This window comes from Tribolium castaneum, chromosome 8 (genome assembly GCF_031307605.1).
Source record: "Tribolium castaneum strain GA2 chromosome 8, icTriCast1.1, whole genome shotgun sequence".
In the NCBI taxonomy this organism is placed as follows: domain Eukaryota; kingdom Metazoa; phylum Arthropoda; class Insecta; order Coleoptera; family Tenebrionidae; genus Tribolium; species Tribolium castaneum.
Window position 1 is genome coordinate 11,683,951 of NC_087401.1, and position 12,142 is coordinate 11,696,092.

At 37.1% G+C, this 12,142-nt stretch overlaps 3 protein-coding genes and 1 long non-coding RNA gene across 5 annotated transcripts in view; 2 read left to right on the top strand and 2 right to left on the bottom strand.

Annotated features, from left to right (window-relative positions):
• Positions 1-12,142, top strand: part of Flo2 (Flotillin 2) — a 76,957-nt gene that overhangs the window by 2,002 nt on the left and 62,813 nt on the right. The gene's annotated exons all lie outside the window — the stretch shown is intronic.
• Positions 951-6,395, bottom strand: LOC661553 (glucose dehydrogenase [FAD, quinone]). 2 transcript variants are annotated; one of them, XM_015981063.2, is made up of 4 exons: positions 6,243-6,384; positions 3,131-3,211; positions 2,816-3,012; positions 951-2,764 (listed from the first exon to the last, which is right to left on the bottom strand). In XM_015981063.2, the coding sequence occupies exons 3-4, from the start codon at positions 3,006-3,008 to the stop codon at positions 1,053-1,055; spliced, it is 1,905 nt and encodes a 634-aa protein (XP_015836549.1). In that variant the 5' UTR covers positions 3,009-3,012; positions 3,131-3,211; positions 6,243-6,384; the 3' UTR covers positions 951-1,052. The 2 variants fall into 2 exon arrangements, with proteins under 2 accessions (XP_015836549.1, XP_008191961.1); XM_008193739.3 differs by lacking the exon at positions 3,131-3,211 and having other exon boundaries at positions 6,243-6,395.
• On the top strand, positions 4,203-6,237 carry LOC135266999 (uncharacterized). Its single transcript, XR_010335224.1, has 2 exons — positions 4,203-4,343; positions 4,420-6,237. It is a non-coding gene; the product is annotated as an uncharacterized LOC135266999 (long non-coding RNA).
• LOC135266997 (glucose dehydrogenase [FAD, quinone]-like) lies at positions 8,213-10,296 on the bottom strand. The gene is made up of 2 exons (XM_064358500.1): positions 10,115-10,296; positions 8,213-10,068 (listed from the first exon to the last, which is right to left on the bottom strand). Exons 1-2 carry the CDS (start codon positions 10,275-10,277, stop codon positions 8,369-8,371), a joined length of 1,863 nt encoding a protein of 620 aa, XP_064214570.1. The 5' UTR covers positions 10,278-10,296; the 3' UTR covers positions 8,213-8,368.

Here is a 12,142-nt window from a genome sequence, read left to right on the forward strand (position 1 = left end):
AAATAACAATAAAACGAGTAGCAATTAAACATTAAATTAGGATATTTCTCTCGAAAGTTTATTTTCGATCTCATGTTATTATGACTTCTCACGCGAATTTGATGCAAGTATCTTTACTAAGGTTTTTTCAAAATGCTGAAAGGCAATTAGTTTTTTATAAGTTTTTTTTTATATTTTTAAACTTAAAAGGTGGGCCAGCTGCTCCACCGTCCCCCACCCTGGATACGCCTTTGCTTATTTATTATACTCTACGAGTGAAAATGTTAAGTTCAAGAATGACAAAGTCACGAGTGGAATTATTTTACAAATTGATAAATAAATAGAGGGCGGTTAGTTAGGCAAAAGAAAACAGTAAGAATGGCAAAAAAGCGTAAAAGGCAATAAAAAGGGCAAAATTTGTTTGTTTTTGAAAAGGCAAACTGATATTTTTAAGACGCTTAATTTTAAAGATATATTGAAATGAAAAAAGTTAAAAAATACAAGAGACAACAATTTTTGTGTAATTTTTTTTATTGTAACACTTGATTGTTCAATTGATGCGGCAATAAAAGTTTCACAGAATAAAAACACTGATTTTGAAGGACCGGGCTTGTTCTCTTCTACAACGCTGGTCAAAATTATTGTTGACAGCATTTTAATTTTTTATGTGTATTTATAACGCATTATTTACATGTACTTCATTATTACATTATTTACTGTAGCAGGCCTTCAAGTTAATGAAATTTAAGAGAAAAAAGTTATATTCCGATATTTTGTAAATTTTTGCGGTTGATTTCTTGCTATTTCATCTACATAGAATTGATAACGAAATAGTTTAACATCTGCTATAGAAAAAAACATTATTTTGCTTAATTTGGTGAATTTTTATCGTGAAAAACTTCGAACCAATAATTTTTTTACTTAATTTTCTCTATACACATTGCTATGTTTTCGTGAATGAAACAATAATCACTAATTGAATCTTTATTTGTAAAAATTTACATTTTGGCTTTGGTCAACGTCCATTAAACTGGACAACTCTCCCATTTCTGACACCTCTGTCAAAACCACCCTCATCGTGCCACCTTCTCCCAATCCGCCTTAATCAAATCTGCCGCCTTTTCCCCCACCATAATCGCAGGTGCGTTCGTATGCGCTCCTAGTGCAAACGGAATCACACTACAATCGGCAACCCGCAACCCCTTGACCCCGTACACTTTCAACTCGTGGTTGACCACCGCTGTGGGATCATCCTTCGGCCCCATTTTCGCCGTGCCTACTTGATGGTGCAGTGTCACACTTATAGCCCTTATGGCGCACATCCAGTAGGCGTCGCTGTCGAAAATCAAGTGTGCACATACCGGAATCGGATTCGGATTCATCCGCGTTCCCATTTCTTGAAACGGTCGAGTGTTGGCCAGTTTTTGGATGTAGCGGATGGCGGCTAGCATTGTTTTGAGGTCTTGTTGGGCGGGGTCTGTGAAGTAGTTGCCGTAGAGGAGGGGGTAGTCGCGGGGGTTGCGCGATTTGAGTTTGAGGTAACCGGTGGATTTGGGGTGGAGCAACATGGGGAAGATGGTCCAGGTGGGGATGTTGTGGGTGGGGCCGTAGACGGGGTAGTAAACGTCGTCACGGATGTTCATCCAACGGCGGTTCCATAGGCCGTAGTCGGTGCTAAGGGAGCCATCAAGGAACAGTAGTTCGATATCGGGGATGTCCTCAACTTCGAGCGATTCTTTTGTTTTTATGTAGCCAATCCCACCGACTCCGCCCAGACTGGTGTAAGGGCCAGTGCCGTTGAAGAGGAAATCGATTATGTTTTTGGGGTTAATTAGGTGGAGGACGGACAGGGAGAGGGGTTTATCGATAATGAAGCTTAATCCCGGGTAGGTCAAGTGGTCGTGGAGGTTTTGCCCCACTGGTAAATCCTCCAGGAGGGGAATCCCCATTTCGGCCAAGTGGTCACGTGGACCAATCCCGGCCAACATTAATAATTTGGGCGAATTGAACGTCCCTGCTGATAATATAACCTCCTTGGAGGCCGTAACTTGATATTTCCTCCCAAATCGGGAGAATTCAACTCCATAAGTTTGCCGCGTGTTTGGGTCAATTAAGACCTTGGTGACGAAAGCACTAGTGAGCATGTGTAAGTTTTTCCGGTGTCTGATTGGATGGAGGAAGGCGCGAGCTGTGGTGTGTCTCCGCCCACGTTTTACAGTCGCTTGTATTGGCGACACCCCAAACGATTTTTCATTGGCGTTGTAGTCGAAATAAGGCAGGCCTAGTTCGTTCCCGCCTTCGATAAACGCCCGCAAGATCTCTGATTGGTAGATGTCGGACACGCCCAAGTAGCCATTGGTTCCGTGGACGCCGGGGTGGGGGTTATTCAACGTGGAGCGTTCCGATTTGATGAAGTAAGGGAGCACGTCTCTGTAGGACCACCCCGGATTGCCTTGTCCCGCCCACCGGTCGTAATCGTGTCGATTCCCCCGTGTGTAAATCATGAAATTGATCACGGAGGTCCCGCCCAAAGCCCGGCCCCTTGGCCATCTCATTCGGTTGTTTTCGAAGCCGAACGATACGTTGGGTTGGTATTCGGCGATGAAGTCCCAGTTGTAGTGGGTGAAGGCGAGGGTGGGGCACACTAGGGGTATTTGGCTGAAGAAGTTTTCGCCTTTACCGGCTTCGAGGAGGAGGACTTCCCAGTTGGGGTTTTCGGAGAGACGGTTGGCAATCACAGCACCCGATGAACCAGAGCCGACGACGATGAAATCGTAGCCGGATTCTGGAAATTATTTTTTGTTATTTGGGGGCGTGGTCAGGGGCGGGTACGTACTAGGGGATTCCCGCTTGCCGGGGTCTTTGGGGAGGGTCCATTCTGCCCATTGGTCGGGGGTGAGGAAGAAGGTTTTGTTGCTGTATTGGCCGTAGACGGCGCTGAGCTCGTCGTAGATGTACTGCAGGTTTTCGGAATCGTCGCTTTTGACGAGGAAGAGAAGTGTTAATAAGAAAACTGTTTGGAGTTTCATTTTTCTGGAAAATAAAAGCGAATTATCACTTTTTGTGTCTATAATTTGAGATTATTTCCTCTGGCGGTCGATTTCCGGTCTATTTTTTTGACTAATTTACAAAAAAAGTGTTAGTTTTTTACCTATTTTTGATAAATAGCCCTTCCTTATACAGAATGTTTACGAAAAAAGTTTGCAGGATTGAGTATAACTTGTTTATCACTCTGCGAACAAATAATTACAATTAAGTGATTTTTTTAGAGCTACTCGTATTAGGATGTAATTGTTTACGATTACTCCACAGAAAAAAATATGCAAAAATTATGTAAGTATGGAATAATTCTGCCTAAACAAGTTTGGCCTGATATTTGCATGCGTTTTAAGAGGCGATGTTTTATGCAAATTGAGCCAAAGTTTAGTTAATATTCAAATTATTTAATAATAGTTAATAAAAGTAATTTAAAAAATACTTACTTTTACTAAACACTGGAAATTTTTGTGTCATACTTGTTTCAACGAAATCTGATCATTACTGAAGAACTAAGACATTGAAAACTTTAATTTTAATAAAGTTCATTTCACAATAAGACCTTCGTCGCGTAATTATTTTGGTCCGGAAACTAAGAGTGGAAAAGTGTGGTAGGTCAATATACAGAGTGATTGTAATAAGAGCATTAACATATTAACCTTGAGTACAAAGAATTTGACCGTTTTGTCGAGTGTCTTTCACATCATTTCATGTAAACCTTGAACTTGATGAGAGACTACAGTCCGGGACATTTCTATTTGGACATAAAAAATTTGAATTTTCTGACATTTATACGTATATTCAGCGTCTATGTGAACAAAAAATGTTCTCTCTCTCATTCTATGGTCCTTGAGCTTTAATAACAGGGACATTTTTTAAATTGGTAGCATTAGAAAATGACAGTAAACAGCTGACTGATGTAAACAATAACACAATAACAAAGGAAATGTTATAATTTTAATCTATATAACCAGTGGCTGCTTTAAAAGTGTGTACTAACGGGATAATAAAATATTTACGCAAGTATTTTTGAAGGTAGAAACATTACTTGTCATATAACAATTATAGATTATATGATGAGACGGGAATGGCACAATACAGAATTGCAGTCAGTGATTGTGCTGGAGAAAGCTGCTGTGACGTACTGACAGTACTGACTGTCGGTGGTTGTATGGTTTGCGCAATTTGTGATATATTTTGTGTGAAAAACTGGAAAACAAAGTGCATACCTGCATAACCTCACTTATCGCAGTTTTGCACATTTTGATGATGGGAATTGCGGTTCAAGTAATTATGAGTTATAGATGGAGCTCACTGTTTACTTCAAAGTAAGTTCACGACATTTATTAATTAATTATTAAAAAAAATATTAAAAAAATCACAGATAGTGTTTATAATTTGCAGCTGAAGCCTTTTGGGTCCACTTTTTTCGTTGTTATTTCCTGGTAGCGACTCTTGTTTCAAGCAGAATGGGTGTAAAGTTAAAAATAATCCCATAAAATTGTTAATATAACTCCGTTGCACTGGCATGGGGTATTTGAAAACTTACGTTTAACAAATACGTCACAAAGTCTCATCCATCGTCGAAAAACATAATAAGGGCTTTATAACAACAAGCGCTTTCTGATTTTACTGTGGACGTGTGGAAGAATAGTGTGAAATATTGCGAAAAACCAACTTTTACTCTTGTTTAAATTTTTGTACGTCTCTATCTGAGAGTAGTCGTCTTTTACAAAAAATATAGCCTACTAATAAAGGAAATTAAAGTGTTTTTATTTCTGGGTTGCCCCCAATTCCACTTCGCCCTTGCCTGATAATCAAGACACTGATAATGAAATTGGTGTAAGTGCATCGAATACAAACGTGTTGAATAGATGAATAAAAGAGAGACAACTGCTTTTTTCAAAAAGGCCATTTCAAATTTATTCAAAAAGCACACCCCCATTGAAAAGGGTCCATTCACGATGAAGTTTGGCTTCCTGCATGACATAGGTCTCGGGCACCAATCTCACTGTAAATGGTCTAAATTGGTCTTGCATCTCTAAGACATGGACTCACTGAGAGCGACTTCTGCAGTAGGCTTGAGACCTGCCTGCCTGTCTCGCAACAATCTCTGCATTATGATTCCAAATTATTTTATAAAATGCTGTCAATTACAAGCCATGATATGAGGCATGAGGCCGTCTCAGTGTATGTCTTGTGGTGTACATTAAAACTGTTTCTTAAAGAACCCATTCACAATGAGATCTGCTTCGCTACATGCGGCGCGACAGGACTCAAAGACTAATCCCAAAAGACACAAAAAAACTGACAGTTTCATCATTTTAAGCCATTGACAGCGTTTTCGAATGTTGGTGCAAAGACTTGTCGCGAGGCAGGTTTCAGCCTTCCGCCAACGTCAGTCTCAGTGAAACCCTCTCAAAGTGATCTCAGCGAAAACCATTCACAATGAGATTGGTCTATGAGGCCTATGTCGTGCCGCATGCAGCGAGATATGTCTCATTGTTAATGAAAATAGGGCCTTTTTTGTTGTTTAAAGTCGTTTTTTAAAACTTTTGTGGCAAATTTTACTGATGTGGCAGAGAGGGGGCATGCAATTGGAACATGACGATGACTACCCTAAAAGGCACTTCGAGAGTTTTATGGCCTTTTTAATGCAAATTTCAACTTTAAACCTGACAGTCATACCAAGGTCAAACATAACCTCAACAGTACTCCAGCAACGGTACTTCAAAGCATTTGAAAGTTTCTCCATTTGTTTTTAAGTGTTCTAGTTGGTACATTTTGCTGTACTTTACTACAATAAAGAAATATTTAAATTTTTATTATTGTTTACATTTGTCATCTATCAAACACATCAAACAACCAAGTTCCCTAAATTTGAGCTCTTATCTAGTTTTTGTGCTCTATATAGTCTCGCGTCAAGGTATGCGGTATGACGTATCTCATATTGAAATGTCCCGGACTATATTTAGATTTTTGTAATCAAACCATAACATTTTGTTGTCAATATACAGAGTGATTGTATTAAGGGCTTTGGTACGAGACCTTGAAAATTTTGGTACAGCAGACAGAGAAGAATTTGACCGGTTTTCTCGAATGTCTTTCATATCATTTCATTTAAACCTTGAACTTGATTAGAAGCTGTAATTATTTTTTAACCAAACGCTAACAATTTTGCTGTCAACCTTATAATGTCTATCTCACAAATCTAATTAAAAACTCACCTGCAGTTAACAATTTATTTTCCTGTTTCTCTCAGCAGGAAGTTACAATAGAATTTTTTTTTATATTTTTCAGTTTTTTGTGCACTGTTGGCTTTATCAACTTGGTGCTCTCTCAAAATGTTTTTGTAAAATTTGGAAGCCGACTGAATCTTTTCGGCTGGACCCCCTCTTTTTAAATGGTCTGGAGGTCTGCCGTCACTTGCCACTCGATTTTCAAGTAAAAAAATAAATGTATAGGTAATGAACTGCAGTTATCCTTTAGTTACTCGTTTAAGTTGAAAAAGGAAAAATATCATCAAAAATATATGTACTGTTACATTAATTACTCAAAAGTCCTTCACTTTCCTAAGAATTTTTCACGGTTATAAAAATTGGGAAGGTTTTGTGGTTTACAAGTAATTTCCTAAAACAATCAAATATTTTATTAGTATTATTAGAGACATATATTTTTGTCTTATTTTTGTGTTAGCGTATCTATTCAATAACAAAGTGTGCTCCATTTTTCTACTTGAAGTACTTGAAATTAAAACACTGAGCTTATGCTTAATTAAAGTTTTATTTTTTATGTATAATTATTTTTCTCTCTTAAAAGATTATTGCAGTATGAATATTTATGTATTTTTTAATTAAGTCTTAAAAACACACCAACAGCAGGGAACTGCAAGGTTTTAGTAAGTCTTGTTTAGCATTAAAAAAATTTTAAATAATCACAATTCAATTTAAAATAATTCGGACTGTAATAGTTTATTCTCGAAAAATCGGGAAGTTGGTGACATTTCGTTCAGGTTTGCGTCTTGTCTGTTAGTTTATAACATTCGCATTATCATAATTTATGTGTAATGCATTTTTTTCATAATAGCCCTATTTAAATTTTATCGAAATGAATTTTTTAATTAAAATCGAAAAGATAAAATGATAATTAGCTTCAAGATTCAAGGTTTCAATAATTTTTTTTTAATCAAATCAACATTTTTGAGTGTATTCATTGTTGAAAATGTATTACAAAAGTAAAAGTACCTTAGATGCTTTGATATTTTTGAATTTTTAAAACAGCTTTTAGAAATTTAATTTTAAATAAGTGTGACAAACGTTGACTTTAATATCGTTTCTGAAAGATACCGAATATATCATAATATGTATATAATAAAGTACAAAATATTCAAAAATGGTTGTTCATCAAGTCACCTATGAATTTTGAACGTAATGTGCCGCTTAATTTAAACTGTAAATACTGTCAGAGTGACAGATCCATCAAATTGATGCAAAAATACTTCGAATCTGAAAACTATAAAGAGTTAATAACAACAAAAATTACAGAAAGACTTGAAACTTTGCCGAAAAATGCAAAAAAATATAAAAAAGCGGATTCAAAAATTTTACAGAAATGACAATATTCAGATACAATAATCATTTGAACGAAGCGGCACATTGCATAGTCGACTTGATGAACAACCATTTTTGAACACGTTGTATTTCCAGTGAGAGATCAAGCTTTTTTAAATATCTTGGAAACATTAAAGTCACTAAACTTACCTATTAGCAGGCTGGTTTTTAGTTTTTTTCTGACGATGTAAACACAAAATTTGATCAATTTCAATTTTTTTTTTAATTTCCGCAAAAACGTCTCTAAATAGAAAATCAGTTTCGGTTTCGAGGTCCGGAGAAAATTTTGCATAAGAATCAGTTAAAAAAACGTGTGTTCTCTAACCCGGACGGACAAATAAATTATTAATTATTGCGCGCTATTGATAGACCCTCTGCTTTTTTGGCCAGTTGACGTCGAGTACATGAAATATGTGTCAACTGACTTGTGGTCAGTTGTGTTAGAAACAGAGGAACAGAGGAAAAACTTAAAATAAATTCAGAGAGTGTCTTATATTTTTTTTTAATAATTATTTTGATGGAAGATTTTCGTATAAATAGTTATGCATTAGAATGTCAGGGATAAAAAAAATACATTTGTTTTGACATCAATTTTTATTCAAATTTCGTTAAGATTTTCCACTTGAAAGTTTTCCAAGACCACGCATATTTCATCTTTCCTTATCACCATCATTTCATAATCTGCGCCAACCTTCCGTTTCAAACCTTGGCCGCGACCAGTTCCTCGACCTTGCAACAAAAAATTAAATCGCACTCCAGTCTTCTTTAACCAAATCTGCTCCTTTTTCGCCCACCATAATCGACGGCGCATTCGTATGTGCTGACAGAGTGACCGGAATGACACTCGAATCGATGACTCGCAATCCCTTGACTCCCCTCACTCGCAACCGGGGGTCAACCACGCTCTGGGGGTCATCCCAGTGCCCCATGCGACAAGTACCAACCTGGTGGTGCAAAGTCGTACTCAAACTTTTAATGGCACAAAGCCAGTAGTCGTCCGAGTCGAAAACGTGCTTTTGGCACGTTGGGAGGGGAATATCGTGGAGTTTTGACCCAAATTTTTGGAACGAAGGAGTTTGGGCCAATTTCTGGATGTATCTGATAGACGCAAGGAGGGTTTTGATGTCTTGGTCGCCAGGATCCGTGAAACAATTGCCGTGGAGGATGGGGGGGTCGTGGGGGTTGGTTGATTTGAGTTGGAGGTGGCCTTTGGATTGGGGGTGGAGTAGCATGGGGAAAATCGCCCAACTTGGGGTGTTTTCAATCGGTTTGTAAACCGTGTCATAGATGGAACGCTTCAGGCGGATTTCTTTCGCCACCACGAGCCCAAAATCGGATTGGAGAGTCCCAGTGCCCACAAAAATTAGCTCAATGTCGGGGTAATTAGCCTGGGGGAGTGACCCAGTGTTGATGTAAGCTATGGCTTCGACGCCCCCCAAGCTGGTGTAAAGCCCTTTCCCCCGAAAAAACCAATTCAGCCCTTCTAGTGGGCTGAGAAGGGCTTCGCGTGGTTCAACTGTCACATTGATGGTATAGGCAACCCCTAAGAAGGCCAAGTGGTCGTAAAGGTTTTGCCCCACTGGGAGATTCACAATTGGGGGGATCCCCAAATCGTGGAGGTGTCCCTCGGGACCTACCCCCGACAACATGAGGAGTTGTGGCGAATTGAAAACCCCCGCTGAAAGTATAACTTCCTTGGAGGCCCGAATTTTGTACTTTTGCCCTTTTTTTTCGAAAATAACACCAAGGGTTTGACGTGTGTTTGGGTCAATTAGGATTTTGGTAACACGGGCTCCTGATACGATATGTAGGTTTTTTCGTGTGATTATGGGGGCTATGAAGGCGTCAAAGGTACTATGCCTGCGCCCAAATTTTTGATTTGCTTGGAGTTGCCCAAACCCCATGTACTTCTCAGTGTTATAATCGACGATTTCCTCGCCCATTTCCCTCCCAGCTTGGAGGAAAGCGTCCGTTATGGGCGATTTGAAAGGGTACTCCACTGATAAAGGCCCACCCTTGTTGTGGTACTCGCTCCCACAGGCAGTACCCAAGTTACAATTTTCCGATTTGAGGAAATAGGGAAGAACGTCTTGGAACGCCCATCCAGGGCTAACTTCGCCCCATTTTTGGTAATCCAGGGGATTCCCACGTGTGTAGATCATGTAGTTGATGACGGAGGTGCCACCCAAGGCTTTCCCCCGTGGCCAGGCACATGTTTCCTCTTCCATGGCTTGGCAAACGTTGGGTTCGGGTTCCATGGTGTAGTTCCAATTGTACGGTGTTAGTTGGAACAGTGGTGCCATTATGGGGACTTTTGTGAGGATGTTGGCGGCATTGCCGGCTTCAAGAAGTAGGATTTTCCAAGTGGGAATTTCGGAAAGTCGGCTCGCGACGACTGAACCGCTTGAACCCGAGCCAATGATGATGAAATCGTAAACTTCGTCTGTGAATTTTTGGTGATTGGCGAATTTTCAATTTGGGGGACTTACCGATTTTGTGGTTTGGGATTATATTGATTGGGTCGGTGGTACCAAAAATGGTACCGAAACGTTCCGTGATTGTGTTGATGTTGATGTCATCGTAATTTGAAGATACTGGTCGTAGTACAAAAAATATTGCTAAAAAACTTGCCCAAATTAGTGAGTGAAACATTTTGCACTTGATGATCTCACAAAACAGACTAAATTTCTTTTTATAGCGAGATTAGTGTTCAAGGTGCGAAGTTACTTGCCTTGTCTTAATTTTTATGTTTTTTTTAATTATTGTGTTATGATGATCTCAATATTATTATAGTATTGTTTCTGTTCCAAAAAAAATGTATTTTTTTATTTTTAATAAAGAATTGTGGTTGAAATCTTGTTTCAATGATAAACCTACGAATTGTCAACTCTGATAATAAACTTTTCCCAACCTTTTTACCCTTGAACTAAAAAATTGTTTTTGGATATTTGTCAAGGGTATGTAAAATACAGCTCTAATCCGAGCTCATTTTTGGTAAATAAATCAGTCACACGAATAATGTGAATTAAATTATTGGCTATTGAAATTAGCCCATTTCTATTTAGGCTATAATTAGTATTTTTGAGTTTTTTTACCTTTAATTATGTTTGCCATTAAAAATACGGTTTGCTTTACTTAAGAAATTATCTAAGATTGGCAACACACACTTTCTTAGTTGGTTGCATACCATCTAATACCATTTAAATAGATTTTAATGGGTAGTACTTTACAGGAAACTGTAAAAAAAGTGTATTTAGAAACACAAGTTTACAGTATATCTGTTGCCTAACATTTTTTTACTGTTGGACTTTTAGCCAATTACTTACCTGCCTGAGATTATTTTGCTCTTGTTGAACAATATTTGAATGCTGATTTCAAAACAGCCAATAGATTTTTTCTATTAGCTCTAGTTTTCGAGATATAAGTAACTCCTATTAATATTTATTTAGAAAAATACACATCGTGCAATTTTTGGATTATTTATTTTACATGATTTGATTTAAAAACGTTCAAAATCTACAAAATAAGGCGAAATTGGTGATGTTTTGACGAACCCCGCTTTAAAATTTGAAAAATAAAATGAAACTGAAAATGGTACCTTGCGTATTTCACTCGATTTCGTTTGTTTTTGAGCGAAATTTCGTCATGATTAGGCTGAAAAATGACAAAACTCGGTCAAAAAAAGAATTGTTTTTACTTTTTTCAAGCAGTTAAACATGTTTTCGAATTTGTTACCTAAATAAACTAAGCTAAAAAAACAGAAAAACTGAAACTCAAGAAAAAACATTTTTTCATTCTTCCTGAATTTTTTTTGATGCAGAAAGATTATCAAGAATAAGACGAAAAATCGTAAAAGAATTTAATTAATTTTCAATTTTGTTTATTAATTCCAAATGGAATTCCAAACGAAATTTTAATCTTACATTAAAATTTATTTTGCGTCAACCGTATAAGCTAGACTTCACTTCCTCACATTTTTTCATTGATAAAGGCTTTTATAATAATAATTATTTATTTTTATTATTATTATTATTATTATTATTATTATTATTATTATTGTTATTATTATTATTTATTAAATTTGCAAAATAAAAATAAAAAAAATATATTTTTTATTTGATCTTTTTGTTAAACCAAAAAGAGAAATTAGACGAAAAGTGATATTTTTTTCTTAGCTTTTTAGCATATAGATGAGTCGGAAAGCTAAATTAAATTGAATTTCTTTTTTTTTATTGATTACTATTTTTTTAATAAATTATTGAAACATCTCGTTTCATGGAAAGGAGGCATTTAAGACAACGACTTAAATAAAATAAAATTGCCAAGTATTTTTATTTTGTTTAGATCACTCGAATTTAATTGGCTGGAGCCAGCTCGAAAGCTAATCTGAGTCACTCCCTTTCAATGCGTTCAACCAATAAAAAGGCAAAGATAATGCATAGACAAAAAATTTTAGAGTGTATGTATTGGTCGATCATCGCAACCTGATTTTAAGATGGTTTCGAGGGCTAGACTGT